At 39.7% G+C, this 19,119-nt stretch overlaps 6 protein-coding genes across 6 annotated transcripts; 2 read left to right on the forward strand and 4 right to left on the reverse strand.

Moving 5' to 3' along the window:
- Window positions 1-1,402: 1,402 nt before the first annotated feature.
- Window positions 1,403-2,599, reverse strand: PG985_014987 (uncharacterized protein; the record flags this gene model as incomplete). The annotated part of the gene is made up of 1 exon (XM_066834753.1): window positions 1,403-2,599. One exon carries the CDS (start codon window positions 2,597-2,599, stop codon window positions 1,403-1,405), a length of 1,197 nt encoding a protein of 398 aa, XP_066677363.1.
- Window positions 2,600-3,265: 666 nt separating this feature from the next.
- PG985_014988 (uncharacterized protein) lies at window positions 3,266-4,459 on the reverse strand (the record flags this gene model as incomplete). Its single annotated transcript, XM_066834754.1, has 3 exons — window positions 3,266-3,884; window positions 3,950-4,063; window positions 4,119-4,459. The coding sequence occupies 3 exons, from the start codon at window positions 4,457-4,459 to the stop codon at window positions 3,266-3,268; spliced, it is 1,074 nt and encodes a 357-aa protein (XP_066677364.1).
- A 577-nt stretch (window positions 4,460-5,036) lies between these two features.
- On the reverse strand, window positions 5,037-5,982 carry PG985_014989 (uncharacterized protein; the record flags this gene model as incomplete). The annotated part of the gene is made up of 2 exons (XM_066834755.1): window positions 5,037-5,852; window positions 5,908-5,982. The coding sequence occupies 2 exons, from the start codon at window positions 5,980-5,982 to the stop codon at window positions 5,037-5,039; spliced, it is 891 nt and encodes a 296-aa protein (XP_066677365.1).
- A 2,499-nt stretch (window positions 5,983-8,481) lies between these two features.
- PG985_014990 (uncharacterized protein) lies at window positions 8,482-9,418 on the forward strand (the record flags this gene model as incomplete). Its single annotated transcript, XM_066834756.1, has 2 exons — window positions 8,482-9,021; window positions 9,092-9,418. The coding sequence occupies 2 exons, from the start codon at window positions 8,482-8,484 to the stop codon at window positions 9,416-9,418; spliced, it is 867 nt and encodes a 288-aa protein (XP_066677366.1).
- Window positions 9,419-10,324: 906 nt separating this feature from the next.
- On the forward strand, window positions 10,325-11,964 carry PG985_014991 (uncharacterized protein; the record flags this gene model as incomplete). The annotated part of the gene is made up of 3 exons (XM_066834757.1): window positions 10,325-10,529; window positions 10,585-11,202; window positions 11,270-11,964. The coding sequence occupies 3 exons, from the start codon at window positions 10,325-10,327 to the stop codon at window positions 11,962-11,964; spliced, it is 1,518 nt and encodes a 505-aa protein (XP_066677367.1).
- Window positions 11,965-12,119: 155 nt separating this feature from the next.
- PG985_014992 (HET-domain-containing protein) lies at window positions 12,120-13,475 on the reverse strand (the record flags this gene model as incomplete). The annotated part of the gene is made up of 1 exon (XM_066834758.1): window positions 12,120-13,475. The coding sequence occupies one exon, from the start codon at window positions 13,473-13,475 to the stop codon at window positions 12,120-12,122; it is 1,356 nt and encodes a 451-aa protein (XP_066677368.1).
- Window positions 13,476-19,119: the final 5,644 nt, after the last annotated feature.

Raw genomic sequence — 19,119 nt, forward strand, 5'->3', positions numbered from 1 at the left:
AAGACCGGCTTCGAAATTTTTGTTTTGTTTTAGAGGCAGGCGATATTAAAATGTAAGAAGCAGATCGTTCGAAACTATACACCGGGTATACGACGTCTGAATGAAAAGGGAAAGAAGGCGAAGAGGAAAGTTTAGTCTTTCGTCTTGGCGAGAAGAGAAAGCTGGAGAGGGAGAGGGCGTTCGAGGGGAAGAGGCGTCAAATGTTTTATTGATCGACTGCCGAAACAGATATTCTACCTGCCATAAACACACTCGGCTTTTCTGATTCAGTGGGCGGCTTTGCCTGCCTGCACCGTGCAAGTAAAAAGTCCCCATTGGAACCGTTTCGTCCCAATTCCCCCCATATCGCGTCGAGTCGCCCATACCCAAATAGCCGTTCGTGCCAAGTTTGGTCATGGCGAGTGTCACCATGGGCGGCCGAACAGGGGTCGCCATTGGCCGGGTGCTTGGGCGGGAGTAGAAAAGCCATGTTACATGTGCAGGCATTCGAGGCAAGCCTGAGACTCGAGAGGCTCAAAAATGCCAGGGAGCCCGGCCTCCGCTTAATGTTTCTTGTCCGTCTGGGGGCCAATCAGGGCGCCGCATCGGTAATTAGGGTTTGGGGTTCTAGATGCGGCCGCTTATGCCGACGGTGTTTGGCAGAGAGCTGCCAAGCTGTTCTGGCAGTTGTTCCGTTTCCCAAGCGATACATTTGTCCAACCGCAAATATTCTCGTATCTACTGTTGCAATCGATTTCAAGAATGAAAATCATGTCAAAAAGACTTTACCTCGTATGTTAAGCACCGCGGCTCAATTGCGCCAAACTACACAAACCTTTGTCGTCAACAGGCCAAGAACGCACGCATCGCAAGACCGTCTGGATAAAGAAAACGCGACTAACCCCAGAGCCCAGAGGGCGTTTCACTAGGAACCGAATACAGCGGGTAAACCCACCAAGCTTTTCCAGAATCAGCCCCCAGCTCCATGCGCTCCAGCGACCCGATCTAACCCAGCGCAGTGGTTGTGCGAGATTTGCCAGCTGGACGGTCAACGCCAGCCAGCGAAACAACGGGGGACTTCAGTGGTCTGCAGCTGCTAGACTGCGCCGCCAGATCTCGCTTACCCAGATTCCCCACCAACCACGTTGCGTCCTCAGATGCGTTTCATCCGCGTGTTCCTGCCCCCCTCGCAAGTTGGAATCAATCAATGGTCATGTCAGCTTTGAAAGCGAAACAAAATGCAAGTCATTGCTGGATGTCAATCAGGTCACGATTTTTTCTCATCAGAATCAAGTATTCTGCTTCGCTAATGAAGTTATTATCGATTAATTCCCCGTCGGACTTGCCTCCGGGCCTGTCATTGCAATCAAGGAGGATTGCTACCTAAATAAATCTGCATCGGCGGTTTAGCTTGCTAAATCAATCAATCTCGCATCTCAACATCGTCATCCAACTCACCAGCGGTTGCCGCGACGGATGCGTGATCTTCTGAGTCGCATCCCTCATCCTCCTCGTTATCCTCATGAGTCGATGAAGTATAAGCTCCCTGCTCTTCCTCTTCCTCTTCTCCATCCGCATCCTCATCCTCCGACATTCGCAGGTTGAACATGGTCGCCAGGCCGCGGATGGTGGGGTAGTCGGCGAAGATGTCGCGGCACGGCCGCCAGATGTGCTCCTCCGCGACCTCGCGCCACTGCAGGTATACGAGGTCGGCGAAGGAGTCGTTCAGCTGCAGGAGGGCGCAGAAGGACATGTCTCTCGCCTGGAGCGGTATTCCGCGGTAAGTCTCGTCGTCGGCCCAGTCCGCGTCGTGGTTCGAGGTCGAGGTCGGAGTCGAGGTCGGCAGGCACTGCTGGTGGCCCTCTGCATCGTGCTGATAAGTATCATGATGTGAGAAGCTGTCCAAGATGGGGGTTCCGAGTGTCATCTCCATCTCTGGAAGCGCCTCCTCCGGACATAACAAAAGTTCTGCGTACTGTTGTGACATAGACCCGGGCGAGACCCCGGTCGATGCCCATTGCTCGTGGTCCAGTGGGTCGTGATATATCCCTGCGCTCTCGTTGATCTGGTCAATGGTAGTAGCACCATTGCTCTCCGGAAACAATCCTTCGTGCCACGATGGAGGGCAGTCGTCCTGTGCAACGATAGGCTGGGGGAAGTCGGCGGCGGCGAATGGCTCGCGGGGTCGGTAATATGTCTCAACGACATCTTGACCCTGCTGGGAAAGTGGGAAGAAAGAGCCATAATGCGGGTTGGAATACTCGGGCATAAATGGATCCACGAACTGGCTGATGGCCATCTCCTCATCGAATGCGCTCACAAGGTCCATTTCCCAAGTGGAAGGCTCAGGAAAGTCGTGTTGGAGCTGCTGGTGACCTTCTGGGTTTATCAGGATCACCCCCGCATCTGAGTATAGCGCAAAGGGGGCGTGCATACCCATGAGGTTCATATCCAGCGTATCATAACTCTCGAAGGCCATGTCATAGGTCTCAGGATCCGTGGCGACGTTCGTGCAGGGTCCCTTGCAACTCTCACACTCCCCCGCGGCGGCTGGGCCGAACATGTCGAAGTCTTGGTTGTTCGTGGGGAACATGTCGTCGGTGGGGTTTCCGGGTTGCATCGTGACGTGGTGGTGTCGATGATGGAGCAGCTTCTCCCTAATGAATTATGAAGCTTTGTTGCCGTAATATCGTGTGTTAGGGAAGGAGTGATCGTTAAGTTGAGATATTTTGGCACTCACTGTTGTATTGTAGATTTCGCAACGTCGATTATAAATGATCGAGTGAAGCTGCGTTCTTTGGTGCGTCGGGGAACGGCTACAATGCGATTGTGAACAACAAGTGCTTTCATGACGTGTCTCCCACCCTCTTTCACCGATCGTCACTTGGAGAAAGAAGGATAAAGAGTATTTGTGGTTTGGTAGCCTCGTCTTGCAAAAATGGTACAATGCATTTATCTTTCTCATTGCCACATGGCTGAACTCCCAAGCCCTTGGGATAAGCTGCCTTGGGAAAAACTATATCCTGCATCAATAGCGTTGTATATGTCCATCACGCAAGCGTGGCCGTGTTACTCCTGACGCGACACGGATCAATCACTCTGGTTAATGACCCTGTCTCTTCAGGAAGTCAAACATCATTGCAAATGCCTTGGGCGCCACAAGGTGAAGATTCAAGTTGTGCCTAACTCTTTTCATTAGCCTTGGGTTCCAAAGCCGCTAACTCGCTCAGGAGTTCTTTACGTGGACGCGACATAACGATCACACAACAAAGGAACAGAAAATCACTTACCCAGCAGGCAGATCCTCCACCGTCTCCACAACCGAGGCCCCCGTCAAGTCTCCCTTGAACTCGCTCAGCTGCCCGGTACAGTTGCCCCCGCATGCCGAAACGTCGTAGAGTCCCTGCACGATCAGCACAGGCGCCTGGACAAACCCATACTCGATATCGGTGGCAAGCAGCGAGGGCAGCTCCCCCACGGCAAACGGCTCGCTGCCGCGGTCGTGCGTCCACTCTGCGACACGCCGCTCGTAGTCCCCGTCATGAAAGTAAATGTAGGCGTCCGAATACAGGTCGGCGCTCGTCAGATAGCCCGGGTCCAGCGCGCCCCAGCGGTCGGGCCGCCGGTCCCGCGCCACACGCAGCCCGGCCCCGGCCAGGAAGGGCGCGAAGTGCGAGAAGCCGCCCGCGAACCCCGTGAGGACGACGGCGTCTACGGCGAGGCGGGTCTGGTTCGAGGCCGCGGCCGCGATGGAAAGGTAGGCGCCGTAGCTGTGGCCTACGAGGACGACCTTGCGGGGGGTGGCGGTGGCGGTGCTACTGGTATTTGTGCTGCGGACGTGGGCTACCAGGGACTCCAGGACGGCGACTTGGACTTGGAATTGGGCGTCCGTGAGGGAGTTTATCCTTGGAAGAACGTCCGTTAGCGGGGAGATGTTATTACCGGTGATGCTGAGGAATGGGTAACTTGCCTCGAGGAGGAGCCGACGCCGATGCGGTCATAGCTTAGAACCGAATAACCGGCTTCGACCGCGGACTCGATGAAGTTGTATTCATCGGAGTCGGCAAGGTCGGGTTGCCAATACCTAGCAGCCGGATTAGTCTCGGAACTTTTCTCAACTCCTTTTCCGTTCCTCTTACAGCTTAGACTCCAGGATCCCATGCGTGAGTATCAACGTCGTCGCGCCGGTCCCGCAGAAGGTGGCTCCCACCTCGTACGTGCTCTTCACCGGGGCGGCCGAGGTGCCGCTTATGGGGAGCGGGAAACTGGGCTGGCCAAAGTCGCGCCGCGTGAGGTTGAAAGTGAGCGCGGCGGCATCCCAGTCATCGTTGATCCTCGTGCCGATGAGAAACCGAGGAACTTCCACGGTAATGGGGATGCGGATTTCCCGACAGTCATCGGACTGGTTTGCACTTCTACCTGGCAGTGCCTCCACCAGCGCCGCAACAGTGCTCAGGCTTAATAGCGCTCGCAATAACATGATCGTAGGATGGAAAAGAGGGATCTTGGAATGTGCACCAGAGCTTTTGGGGTTACACATATTCTGAAGACATTGTTTCACGATAATCAGAACCTTTTATATCTTGATCGTGTGGCCGTGGCTGCAACACTCTTAACCCATCATGGATATGTAAGCTCATATGCCTGTATTACATGCATGTTGCTTACACAGGCACGACATATCTGGCCGGGTAATCATTCAGCTTGCACGTCATCATCAGAGACTGACAGACACTGTGCCGCCAGTAAGACCCCCCCTCTGCCTATACAGGGAAAGCGGGCTTAGCAGGGGTTGGCAATGTGGGTCGGGCAATCATTGTGCCTATCATCTTGCTGACATATGCGGCACATTAGTAACTCAGCATAGTCACGAGAGTTCTATGAACCTCTATTGGGGCTGCTGTGGGTATAGGAATCAAAGTCGTAATAGAAATTGAAGTGGCTATGTATACATATATTTCAAATAAATGGAATGCGTGGGATCATAACTTCGTAAATATGTTCTCTCTAGAACACAGCAGATCTAATATACAGAAATAATACAATGAAAACATAGATCAGGTGCCTCCCGTCATGAGTTTTCTTAGCTCTTTCGCATACAAGCCCTTGAACTGCCGCACCTCGCCGTCCAGGCTCCCGGTCGGCCGGTCCACCTTGATCATCAGCCGGGAGTCGTGCGCCAGCGTCTCCCAGTCCTCGTCGACCAGCCGGACGACGTCGAGCACGGCCTCGAACCCGCGCGCGCGCATCACGGCGTAGAGGAGCGGGTGGCAGTCGCGGTAGATCTTGCGGGCGAGCCGGACCACGGGCGCGGGGGCGCCCCGGTGCCGCGCGAAGTAGGAGCCGCCGAAGCGGTGGACGAGCGGGGTCCGAATCTCGAACGCCTCGAGGTGCGGCGCCGCGTCCCGCAGCAGCGCCACGGCCGGCAGGTTCGTGCTGCTGTGCGAGCGCGTGTCGGTCCATTCTTGCAGGGCCACGGTGCGCAGCAGCGCCATCCGCGCCGGGCTCAGGAGCATGAGGAACGCCATCAGAGCGAAGCCGTCCGAGGCGACGAAGCGCTGCCCGTACAGTATCGGCGCGGCTTCGGCGTAGATGGCCTTGCTGGTGGCAAGCAGGGCGGCGCAGAGCCGGTAGTCGCCGCTTCGGTCCCACAATGCGGCCGGGTCATCGGCGGTCCAGCCGCGGCGCCCATAAAAGGGTTCGCAGTGCTTGGCGATGCGGCGGTGCGACTTGCTCTTGGCCTCCAGATGGACCCCGCCGCGGGGATCCGTCAGGACCATGTCGTAGATGGTGTTCCTCAGCTCGGCCGGAAGTGACTGGAATGGGAATGGCTTTCCCTGCTTCTTCTTGGGCTGGGCAGCCCGCTTCCGTTTCTGGAGATGAGGTTAGGCAATGTAGCGCAATTGGCATTAGAAGCTGCTAGCTCACCTTTTGCCGTTTGCCAAATTCGCCATCATCGTCCTCATCATCTTCTTGCTCCTCTTGATCGGAATCGCAGAGCATGTCGTCGTTCAATTCAGGCTCTACGTAGGACACAGCGGCACGTTTTCGTTTTGAGCAACGCAAACTCGGAGTCGGGGCTTGCATTTTGGTAGTTGACATGGCAGTTGGCGATGCTGAGCGTATCTCTGCCGGTGCAGGATCCACCTCCATCTCCGTGGGAATTTTTCCAAAAAGGATCATCTTATAATGTTCCTCGGTATAATCAGCGACCCGGTCTCCTTTTACAGCGCTGAGGTAGTTGCAGCTGGTAGTCTTCGAGTGGTGAGTCTTGAAGGAATCAAATCTGTTCAAGATTAATCGTACTGGGATAGCCGACAGTGGGGCTGTTGCGACTGGTAGCTCCAAGTAATGTGCTTGAGTAACCAGAGTTGTTCAAATGGCAGATATGAAAAATTGCAAAAGCAGTAGAATAATCGTGAAAGCTGCGGAATACTATCATGTACGACTATTCCTATCAGACGACGCAAAAACATGTGCTTTAATAGAACTGTAGATGTTCAAATGCGATGGCTCCAATTGGCGTTGCTGCCTGCTTCTGCCTGATGTTAGCTCGTGCAAGCGTTCAGGCAGGCGCCGCCCCGTTAATGCACTGCCCCGCTGTTGGATCGGAATGGCCCCTTTTTAAAGTACTTAACGCTGCACCCAACCAAGCAGCTATGAATCAATGCTCATATCAAAACAGGTAGCTAGTGAAGCTATTCATGGAAATTCGTATGTTTAATTGCGTCTCCCCCAAATCTAAGGACCGAAAATCATATAATGACCGTTGTACATTTCCCCATCCAATAGGCGTCCTGCATTCCACTTCGAGCACAAGAATAAACGCGGCTCAATACATACATGTGTGTTGAACAAACATTTCTATTACTTTAAAGACTTGTGAGACACTGTCCTTTGGTATTCCACAGTGTATATGGTGGGTATCCGCAGCACATACTACTGGATGTGATACATGGGTATGGCGCACCACAGTCTGTGTCGGCCGTGCAGAACGAGCCGGGGCAACCCGATATAGCCGTTCCGCAGCAAGTGGTCGAATGGCCTTCTCTTATGTAACAGAGTGACCCCATGCAGTCGGAGTTGGCTGTGCATGCCTGTCCAGCCTGGAGAAGCTTGGGTGCAGGAGTTGTTGTGATAGGCTGTGTCGTGGACTGGACATTGGCCGTGGTCAATGTTCCTTTGGCATCCGAGTTAAGGACATTGCCGGCATTGGTCTCGGGCGAAGAGTCGCTAAAGTTGCGAGACTGTATGAAGTGATAATATACAATATATTAGCGCATCTGTCCGAAGATGGCTAGAACCGAGGTAGACGTACGAGTAGAGCCAAAGGTACACTAATGGCAATAGCAACTATTGATAGTATAACAAGAAGCAGGACAACCGGTATTGGGATATTGTTCTTGTTATATTTGTCGTGCGTATCGTTGGAGCTCCGGTCAGTGACCTCTTGAGATGAATGATCTGACACGCGGCTTTTGTCTGCACTGATAGTTTCATTATGGGGCGCCATGAGGCAGATGATTATTAGCTGTTGTACGAGTTGTTCCAGGCCCAGTCGACAAATCCGTTATGCATGATCAGCCAATAAATTCACCAGCGAGATGTGCTTGTCAAGTCAACTTATATGCTATAATACCTGGACATAAGAAACTCCGCCAGGGCCTTATACCACCAACTTTGAAATCAATTATAGCAGTTATGTCTCACCTGAACCTGTAATCATTCTAGCTGCGAAGGATTCCAAGTTGCGAGATCCTATTTGGGGGAAGCTGACGAGGGCCGTTCCTTCTATTAATCTACCAACCGCGATTGACATGCTCCTTCAAGCGGGCGACAGTAGAGCCTCGCCATTTCCAAGGTTTTCTTGAGTAGGACTCTGTTCCCAAAAGGAATTGGCAGCCACACAGGATGACGGAACGTATGGGGAGGATACGCAAAGCCCATTGGCCAAGTGATTGGGGGTAAGAAACACTACAAATGGAACGCGGCCCCGGCCCACAACCTTTGTCCAATCATAATGGATCGGATAAGAATCGCTCTTGAAGCGGGCGACAAGCAAGGCCAGCCCCCAACCAGTCGTTTGCACAGAACTATATTAGCTGACTCTCACCGAAAATGTTGTGCTCCCCACCCGTAGCCTTATTGAACTCCCGCAGCCCGGTGTATGCAAGAGTGGAGATTTTACACTACGGGCAAGGTTCCATCGCATGGTGTTATCGTCTGCAATATGGCCGAATGGAAGCACAGCACGCCCAAGGTTGACAATGTGGGTGAACTGATTTTCGTGAGTATTTTGTCTTTGTTTAGCTGGCATAGCAGGTATAGGAGAATATGAAAAAGAAACGAAACGAAACCGAAAGAATCTGCTGCAACGGTGAAATAAAAAGTAGAGCGAACAGGTAGACAGAGATGAGCTGGTACACGGGAGGATGCATCGATGGTCAACCGTGATTACTTTACGAGGGCGCATGATCTATTACCCCTGTCAATGTTGCCGCAATGGAACCATTGGGTACAGCCGCTGCCATTGCCCAACTTCTGGCCTACAGCAACTCTGCCGGAACAATTTTACTCGAACTCATCACCCACCTGCGAACCGGATCTGCCGGATATGAGGAGCGGATACAGGAACTCGAAGCTTTGCAAGGAGTCCTTAAAGATCTTCCCCACTCCGTCAAAGCCCAATCTTCGATAGATCTAGTAATACGCTCCATCATCCAGGTTTCCCAAGACGCGGTATTTACCCTAAAGACCCTGAAGAAGAAACATTGCATACTTGGGACCTTCCTGTGGGCATGCACAGAGCGTTCACGGATATCGAATTACTTTAGCAGTCTCGACTCCAAGAAACGGGATCTTGTCCTGTATCTCGTCCAAGACCACTCCCGTACCCTCAGAAGCATCGACGCACGTCTGCCTACGAAATATACGGCCAAGAAAATGTCCAAGAGAGAGATGCTCCGCGACAAGGACACATCTGGGGGTGGCCAAGGGGATAATCTGGATATGGGCAGCAATACTACGGTGCAATCCGGCGTGGTAAGTACTCATCAAATGTTACCATGCGAACTACTCTTATATCCGAAACACAGACTAATATTCAACACAGACCACGATAACTTCCAAGGGCTCGACCGTAGAAGAGTTCTCGACCCAATCGACGGGTGTTGCAAACAACGCAGTCAGCTCTGATGCACCTGCACCTTCGAACATTGATGCGTCAGATACGATGGTCAGGAAATGCGGAGCATCACTGGTAGGGTACAGAACCGAAACGGAGGCCGTGGATATACACAGACTCAATCTCCAAAACGGAGCTGGTCACATCGTGGGCCCTCATGAGCCTATTCCTGCCTCCCCTGCAGAAGCTACAAAGAGGGCTACACAACGCCGCTATCAGATTGCTTCTACATCCACCCCTAACTCCAATGTCTAGCACCTATTCGTAGGTGAAGTAGCAACAATAGCAGCGGCGGCAGGAAGGAACAATTGTTGGTTGAAACGCCCTGGTCAAACGGTACCTTCGCTGGATAAGGGTTGCACGATTTCATTTGGTTGTTCTATATTTTCGATCTTCTGCCCTTACACGTCGAATTGATGGTTTCACGGCCATAAAAGACGAACTTCTTTTTCCTGTCTTCTTTCTTCTCCTTTTGTCAGCTACTACCAAGTACACAGCGTCAGTTGAACGCAGAGGGTGCGAACCTTTCTTTTTAGCTTATGATTTAAATTTCCATCTTCTTCGCAGATTATCACCTGGTATCTAACCAAGCTTCGAGACACGCCAATAATACACACCCTTTTACTGTTTACCAATCTTATTGTCACTCAATTATTAGTTTACTTGCACTTTGATAGCTTAAGTTGGTGTCTGCAACATTCCGGACCAGTGTTCTATTGAAGAAACAGGTCTCGACAGCATGGATAAAGGTCAAGGGCAATCAAAGGTGGGGTGAAACAGGTCATAGGGAGTTGGGAGGTAGAGTTTGCTACACCTAGTTCACATCTGCCCCCTTACGTCGGCCTCCAGCCTCGGATCCGTGAGGGGTCGGATCAAACCAACATCTAGCCTTCCTTATTGCCTGCGTGGTGCCAGGCAACCTACCTCCTGTTTCGTATTTCCATTGAACCACAATTACCGTCTCTGCTCATTCGCCAGCCCAGTTTGCGACCATGAATTCTGCCTCAGCCATCACGCCCAACACGCTGTCGGCAACGGCCTGATATTGTGCATCTGCACTCATCACCTACGTAAGTGGCGAGCGAAGCCTTTGAAACTCCCGTCATCATGGAAATGACTGAACGAAATAATTAATCGCAACTACTAAACAACTAGCTCGCCATGATAGCCGCCTATAGAATCTTGCTGCATCTATTGATCAAATACCCGGGCCCTCTTGCGGCCAAGCTCACAGACGCCTACAACGGCTTCTTCGCATACCGCAGGCGTCTTCATCTCACGGCATGGCAGAACCAGCAGAAGTACGGCTCTGTTGTTCGTCAAGGCCCTAACAAGTTGGTCTTCAACTCCGTCAGGGCCCTCAAAGGTAGGTCTGAATACTCTCACAGTATGAAGTTACTGGCCGCTAACGAGCCCATAAGATATCTACCGAAATGACCAGATGACAAAGCCAAGGGCCTACATGGCCATGGGTCCAGGTCTCACTAGCTATACCGTCTTCACCGCGACCGATAGGCACCTCCATCGCGCCCGCCGCCAGCTCATTGGGCAGGTCCTGACGGATCGCTCCATGCGTGCTTTCGAGCCCATCATGATCGAGCAGGTGGACATTTACCTACGAAGACTGCTGGCCGATGCCAGATCCTCCACGCCAGTCAACATGACCGAAAGGTCGAGGCAGCTGGGCCTCAACATTGCCGGCTTACTGGGGTTTGGATACGACCTCGGACTACAGACCGAGGAGACCAACCAGTTCATGCTGACGATGCTGGAGGCCGGCACTTTGTGGAGCGATGTCTTCTTGCAGTGGCCTGGCGCCCGGATGTTTCGGCTCGGTCTGGTCCTGGTGCGGGTATCCCGCGAGCTTCGCGGTCGATACTTGTCTCTAATCGAGAAGATGATCCGTCAGCGTACAGCGATGGCCAAGGACGCGAAACATGATCTCTACTCGTATGTGGCCGACGCCCTGGATGAGAAGTCGGGCGGCGGCCTTCGACAAAGCGATCTCTGGGCTGAGTCCAACCTCTTCCTTACCGCAGGTCCGTATCAACTTGTCCGTATCCTCATTCGCCCCCGACGATTGAAGCTGACGTGTTGCGGTTGTAGCGGGAGACACGACGAAAACAGCTCTCAGCGGCACATTCTTCTACCTCTCACGTAATCCCGATGCGTACCGGAAGCTCAGCGCCGAGATCCAGCACACCTTCCAGAACAGCAACGACATTCGCGGCTCTGCCTTGGCCGGCTGCCGGTATCTCCGCGCATGTATCGATGAATCATTGCGACTATCCTCTCCTGCGCCAGGCACTCTCTGGAGGGAACTCGGAGCAGACAGCGACGCTGAGTCGTACATCATCGACGGCCACTTGCTTCCGCGCGGCACAGTCGTTGGAGTGAACATCTACTCCATCCACCACAACCCAGAATACTTCCCGGACCCGTTCTCCCTCCGACCAGAGCGGTGGCTGGATGTCGACTCCGGGTACTCTTTCAAGACGAAGAGGGGCATGGCCGACGCCTTTACTCCGTTCTTGATGGGGCCTCGAGGCTGTGCCGGGAAGACGATGGCGTACATGGAGGTTGGCCTCGTCATCGCCAAGACCCTCTGGTACTTTGACTTTGAGCCCTCTCCCGAGCCGCTAAGCCACGTCCACGTTGGGGGCGGGAACCCGGCATTGGGCAACGGTAGACATCGCCCGGATGAGTTTCAGCTGTATGATGTTTTCACGGCCCTACAAGAGGGTCCGTATCTGAGCTTCCGGGCTCGTGAAGGAGAGATCCTAGAGATTGTAGAGCTTTAGTTGGTGCTGAAACTTAGTATACATGGTTCTGAATACACTAGAAACAATGTCGCCATGGGCTAAAGCGAATCGTTATTATCACCATACTTTGAACATAACAGCGACTGGACATAACCATGATATCTCCTCCAAGAATATGTGCATTGATCACCGGACTAGAATAGTGCCACCACGTCATCCTTGAGTTTCATTCCGGGATAATGGGCATCGAACGCCATACCAATTCTCTTAAACTGGACTAGCCCCCCTGCGTAAGGTGCCTCATGGTACCGTTCAAGAAGCAGGCACGACCCATAGGAGGTTTCCAAGGCGTGTAGCTCTCTTGGCACTCCTTTGCTTTCTTGTTGATAATGATAACAGTCAATGTTGAGATGCATCTTCCTTTCGATCCTATCCGCAAAGAGTAGGCAAGAACCGCATCCATCATCTGGCGTCGAGCCAGCCTCTTCTTGCTCTGGTATATCCAGCCAAATAGCGGAAGTGAAGAATTGGCCCTGAAGAACCAGAAACGGTTCGGCCGCCGGTGGCGTAGCGATTCCTTGTACTTTAACGAGCCCGTCGTCCTGTACGAACCCTACCGAGCCTGTTACCGACGCCCAGCTCCAGGTAGGAAAGCCGTCTACACGCTTGCTCTTCTGGCGCGGCTTCGTGTAATGCAGGGGGTCTTGGGGTTTGCTTAGGGCGAACCAACCGAGATCGCTGTTCAATTGCGAGCTCCACATTCCTGCAAGATAACTTTCTTTCGGTACTCGATACCGCATCATGGCCCATTTGGCGATCCCTTCAATCGCTGGAAGTATGTCCGACTCTCGAGTCAGGTGGCGTCTCGTGTAGTTTTCGATTATCTTGCGCCAGTTTCGCGCCACGTCCACTCCCCCAAAGAAATCATTCTTCACGATGGCCAGGTAGTTGGGTTCATAACCATCCGGAGAGGAAAACTGGGTATGCTTGGAGCACTCACAACATTCCATCTCCCGGCATTGCCAGGAAATCTCTGATTGTCCAAATCGGAGAACACGCTTTGAGAGCAAAACCTCCTGAAGGCACCAGCCGCGTGATTCCAGAAGACTCGGGGGAAGGAAATATTTGCCATGGTATCCTTGAGATGTCTTGCCATCCATAATCCTAATACGAACATTCGTGGTTTCATGACCTGACCGGCTTGGACATTGTGTCTGGAATTTTGAGCGGAGAAGGTTGCGGAAGCGGCCGCTGCCAAACTGGACGTATGGCCAGTCACGTCTGGCAACACGTCCTTCATCGGCCGGGAAGAATAGGTTGCGGTACGGTCCGTCGCCAGTGAGGCCCTGGAAAGCGTCGCCGCTGGAGTCTGCCGCGATGGTGAGATAAGCGTTGCCGTAAACCTCGGCCATCTTAGACGCTTCCGCTACCCAATCCTCTGCAGAGTCCTGGATGATGCAGATAGCATCAATCCAGAGGTACTGTAATCCGAAATTTTTTGTAACCCTCGCAGCGTCTCGAAATAGCTCAGGTAGATAGAGCCAGGGCATCTCTTGTAATCGAGAACACGCTGTCGCACCTCCCGGGTTTAGCCCCCTTTCCCGATTAGGCGTCGCGCGGTTATATATCCCTATTTTTATATAAATATATATATAAAATTATTTTCTTATAAAATCCCTTTAATATATTTTTAATTTCTTTCTTTTTTTTTTTTTTATTATAAAATTAATTATAATATTTATTATATATATTTATAATTATAAATTTAATTTTTTTTAATCCTATTTATATTTTAATTTAATTAAACTTTATTATTATTATTATTATTATTTACTTTTTATATTATATATTAATCTTTATATAAATTATATTAAAAATAATATTTTCTTTATTACTACTTTAAATTTTATTTAAAAATTAATTATTAATAAACTCTTTATAATTATAAAAGTTTCCTTTATTTTTTAATAATTACTTTTATTTTAATAATATTCGTTTATTTAAAGTTATATTAATATTATTATTATATTATTATTTTTATTTTAAATATATAATAATTTAAAATTTATTTCTTTTAATTATTTATATATAATAATAAAATTATATTAATATTATAATTATATTATTAACTTTTATTTTAAATTAAAAAGATTTTATTTTTATATTATTTTTAAAAATTAATATAATTACTTTAATTTTAAATATAAAATATTTTATAATTTATCTTTTTTATTTATTTATATATAATAATAAAGTTATATTAATATTATATTTAATTATAAAGTATTAAATAAAAGAATATTCTATTATCGTTTTATTTTTAAATAAAGATTATTATTATTATATTATTATAATTATATAGCTATTTTAATTTTAAATATAAAATATTTTAAAATTTATTTCTTTTAATTATTTATATATAATAATAAAATTATATTAATATTATAATTATTATAAAGATTATTTAATATAATTTAAATATTAAATATATCGTTAAATAATTATATAGGATAAAGTTTATACTTAATTTTTTTTTAATTAAAAGAGGTAAGTTATTAATATTATATAATTTTAAAAGGGTTTTAAAAATCCCTTAAATTTAAACTTATTTTAATATTATAATAATTTTTTTTTTTCCTATAAATAGCGGGCTTTTATTATTTTAAATAATATTAATTTTAAATTTATAAAAATTATAAAATATATTATTATAAAAATATTTTATTAAGAAACCTCGTTTTATTTCTTTTATAAAGGAATTAAAGCGATTTATTTATAATTTATTTTAATTTTTTATATAATATTATTAACATTATAATAATAAATTTATTAATTAATATAATATTAATAATAAAATAAAATACTTTATTTTTAAAATAATATTATTAATATAAATATAATAATAAACTTTATTAATAATATTTATAGATTTAGAAAATATTATTAATAAAATTATTATTTCAATTATATATTAAATTTAATAATTAAAACTTTATTAAACCTTTTTTATTTAATAAATAAAAGTATTTATAAATTTAATAATTATAATATTTTAATTAAAACTAATTATAAAAATTAACGTTATTAAAAATTACTTAATAAGTTTTATATTATTATTATTATTATTAATTAAAGCGATTATATTAATAATTTATTTATATTAATTTAAAAAATTAATTACGTTAATTTTAATCGATAAAAAACCTTATAAAGCTTATAAAAAATTATTAAATGTAATAATTAAATATATATTATACAATTATATAAACTTTTCGATTATATTAATATATTAAAATAATATATATTAAAAAGTTTCGTAAATAAATCAATTAATATATATTTATTAAAATTAACGCCTTTTAATTTCTTATTAAAAATAATATTATTTTTTTAAACTATTAATTAATTAATAATTAAATTTTAATTTTTTAAAAAACTTTATTTTTATAATTATTATATTATTTTTAATGAATTTAATTTTAAAATATTTAAAATTATATTTAATAATATACCTTTTAAATTATTATAATATATAATTTTTTATATATATAATTTATATATTATATATAAAATATATAATAACGAAAATCGTTATCGAAATTATTAAATAATAAAAGGTATATTTATATATATATAAAACGGAAATAAAGTTTTAAAAATTATAGAATTTTTAAATAAATTTAATAAAAATTAATATAATAAAATTATAAATTAATTTAATTAATTAAAAAGAAAAAGTCGTTATTAATAAATAGGAAATAAATAAATTAAAATTAATAAATAATTTTTTAATATTAAATATATTATTATTAATTTATTATTAATTAATTATTATATAATTAATTAATTTATATATTTATTTAATTTAATTTATTATATAAAAAATAATAAATTTTATATAAATTTTCTTTTTAATATAAATAATAAATTAATATTTTTTATAAAAAAAAAAAATTATTAATTAATTATATTTAAAAAATTTAAAATAAAAATAATATTAATATTAAAAAAAGTTTATTATTATATATATTATAATAATATTATTATTTTTTATTATAATAAAAATTATTTATAAAAAATTTTATAATATAATAATAATATATTTTATTTATTTAAAAAAAAACGTAAATTTAAACTTTATTAAAATTATTTTTTTATTTAATAATAAATTTTTTTAACGTTTAAAATATTGAAAAATATAATAAAATATTAATTAATTAATTATTAATTAATTAATATTTTTTATATTAATCGTTTTATTAATTAATTAATATTAATTTTATTATAAAAATAATATTAATTAATTAATAATATATTAATTAATTAATTAATTATTTAATATTATTAATTTAAATTATATAATAAAATTTAATATTATTAATTATAATATTAAAAATTTAATATTTCCTTTTTTTAAAATAATTAAGGATTTTTTATAACTTTCTTATCTTTTTAATATATAATATATATAAATAATTACTTTATATATTATATAAAATATATATAATATAATTAATTAATTATATATTATAATAAATATTTATAATAATATATACTTTATAATTATAAATAAAGGAATTAATATTAAATTTAATTTATTAGATATTAATTATAATATATAAATTAGAAATTATATTTATCGTTAATTATAATTTCTTAAAATTATTTTAATTATAAATAATATAGTTTTAAAAAAAGATTTATAAATATAGGAAATTAAAGGTTAAATATTATAAAAAGAATTATTTTTAAAAAGATATTTAACTTCCTTTATAATAAGATTATATTTTAAAAATATAAGAAATATTCTTAATTAAAAATAAAGATTAAACCTCGAAAATAATTAAATTAAATTAAAAAGAATTAAGAATATATTTTTAAAAATTAAAAATATTTAAAATTAAAGAAAATTAATATTTAATAATTTAATATAAAGTAATAATATAAGTTAATTAAAGAATACTTTTCTTAACGATTAATTTATAATTATAATATATTAAATATATTAATTAAAATAATATTAATTATTAATAAAATATTATTAAAAGGATTTATTCAAGATTTTTTAATTTATTTTTTTAATATATTTTTTCTTTAAAATATAAAATATTTAAAAGGTATTAATAATATTCTTTAATAATAAAATAATTTAATTATAATATTAACTTAATTTTTCTTAAAATAAAAAGATAGAAATTTAAATATAATTTAATAATATTAAAGTATAAATTAATATATAAATTTATTATTATTAAATTTTAAAAATAATATTAAAATAATATTAATAATTAATTAATAACTTATAAAATACTAAAGAATATATAAATTAATATATATTTATAATAATTTTTATATTATTAAATCCTAATTATTATATTAATTTAACCTTAATTAAATCGAAATAGAATAAATAATGTATATATATTTATTTATTAATAATATTATATTTTATTATTTAATACCTTGATAAAAGAATATTTAATTTATTAAATTTAATATAAGTAATTATTTTAAATATTTATATTTTAAAATATAAATAAGTTTATTTAACGTTAATAATATAATAATTAAATATAAAAAGAATAAGAATATATATTTAAATATTATATTTCTTAAGTTAAAGGGCGGGATTTATTAGACGAGTTATTAGGCGGGGGTTATTTATTTATTACCTTTTTAAGTTAAAGAATTTAATTAAAATAAATATAAGCGAAAGGTAGATTTTATTAAGGTAGCGATTAATTAAATTAAATTATATAATTAAAACCTATCGATATTATAAAATGAATTAATATAGGAATTCTAAGAATTTTACTTTATTTTATAAATAAAATAATAAAATAGAATTATATATTAAAAGGCTTTTAATAAAATAGAGAAATAAATATAAAAGAGAGTAGCTTAAAAGTATATTTTTATTATATTAAAGTAAACGGGTTTTATAATAATATATTTTCTTTAATAGGATAATTAATAATAAAATAAATAATTTCTTATTATAATAGTTATTAAAATAAAACTATAGCTTTTTAAAATAATAAAGCTTTTATCGGTTTATTTTTAAAGGGATTTAATAATAAACGATACTTTTTTTATATACTTTAAATTAATTTATTTTATAATTTCTATTATTATTACCTTTTTATTAAGCTACGTTTTAACTTATTAATTTAATTTATATACTTTTTTTTTATATTTATAGTTATATTATTATTAATTATAGCTATAAATACATTAATTAATTTTTTTATTATTTAATTTAAAATAATATTATAATTACTATAAATATTAATATTAAACGTTTTTATTAAAGTTATAAAGTTATATAAATTAATTTATAATAAAAGAATAATTTATAATATACTTATATAAATAGTTTTATAATAGTAATTAAAACTATTATAATATATATTAATTAAAATATTACCCGTTTTTAAGAGTAAAATCGAATTTATATTAATTTAATTAGAAATTTTTATATAATAATTAATAATAAAGTTTAAAAGCAGCTTAAATTTTATAATATAATTTTTTATATTAATTAGTTTTTATAATATTTAGGTTTTTATATATTTTTTAAAGGTTATATAAATAATTATTATTATAATAAAAGTTTACTATAAGCTATAATTATTAACGTTATTATTAAAATTAATTAAAAGCGTTTTACCCTAGCCTTTAATTAATTACATCGTTAGTTTAAGATTTTATTTTATTATAAATATAGTTAATAATATAATAAGTCCGGTATAAGTTATATTAAAAAGTATTATATTAATAGGAATATTAACTCCTTTAATTATTTATATAATTTAAGATATATTAAACTAATATAGTTTATAAAAATTAATAAGTTTTTAAATACTTTTATATTTTATTAAGAATTATTATTTAATTTTAATAATAAATATATTAAATATAGTTTAAATATATTAAAACGTTAATAGGGCGTTTTTAAATATATATTATTATAAAAGTAAAAAGTTAAAATCGACGTTAATAATAAGGTATTTTTATAATATATTAAGCTAGGGCTAATCTATTATAAAATTCTTAATAAATATATTAAGTATTATAAAAGTATATAAACAACGAGCTTTATATATAATATTAATATTTAATATAAAAAGTATATTTAATATTATAATAACTAAATTAATTTCATTGATAAATATATAAGTAGCTTAATAAATA

The sequence above is a fragment of the Apiospora marii genome, assembly GCF_038362585.1.
Source record: "Apiospora marii strain CBS 49790 chromosome Unknown utg000012l_segment0_segment0, whole genome shotgun sequence".
Taxonomy (NCBI): domain Eukaryota; kingdom Fungi; phylum Ascomycota; class Sordariomycetes; order Amphisphaeriales; family Apiosporaceae; genus Apiospora; species Apiospora marii.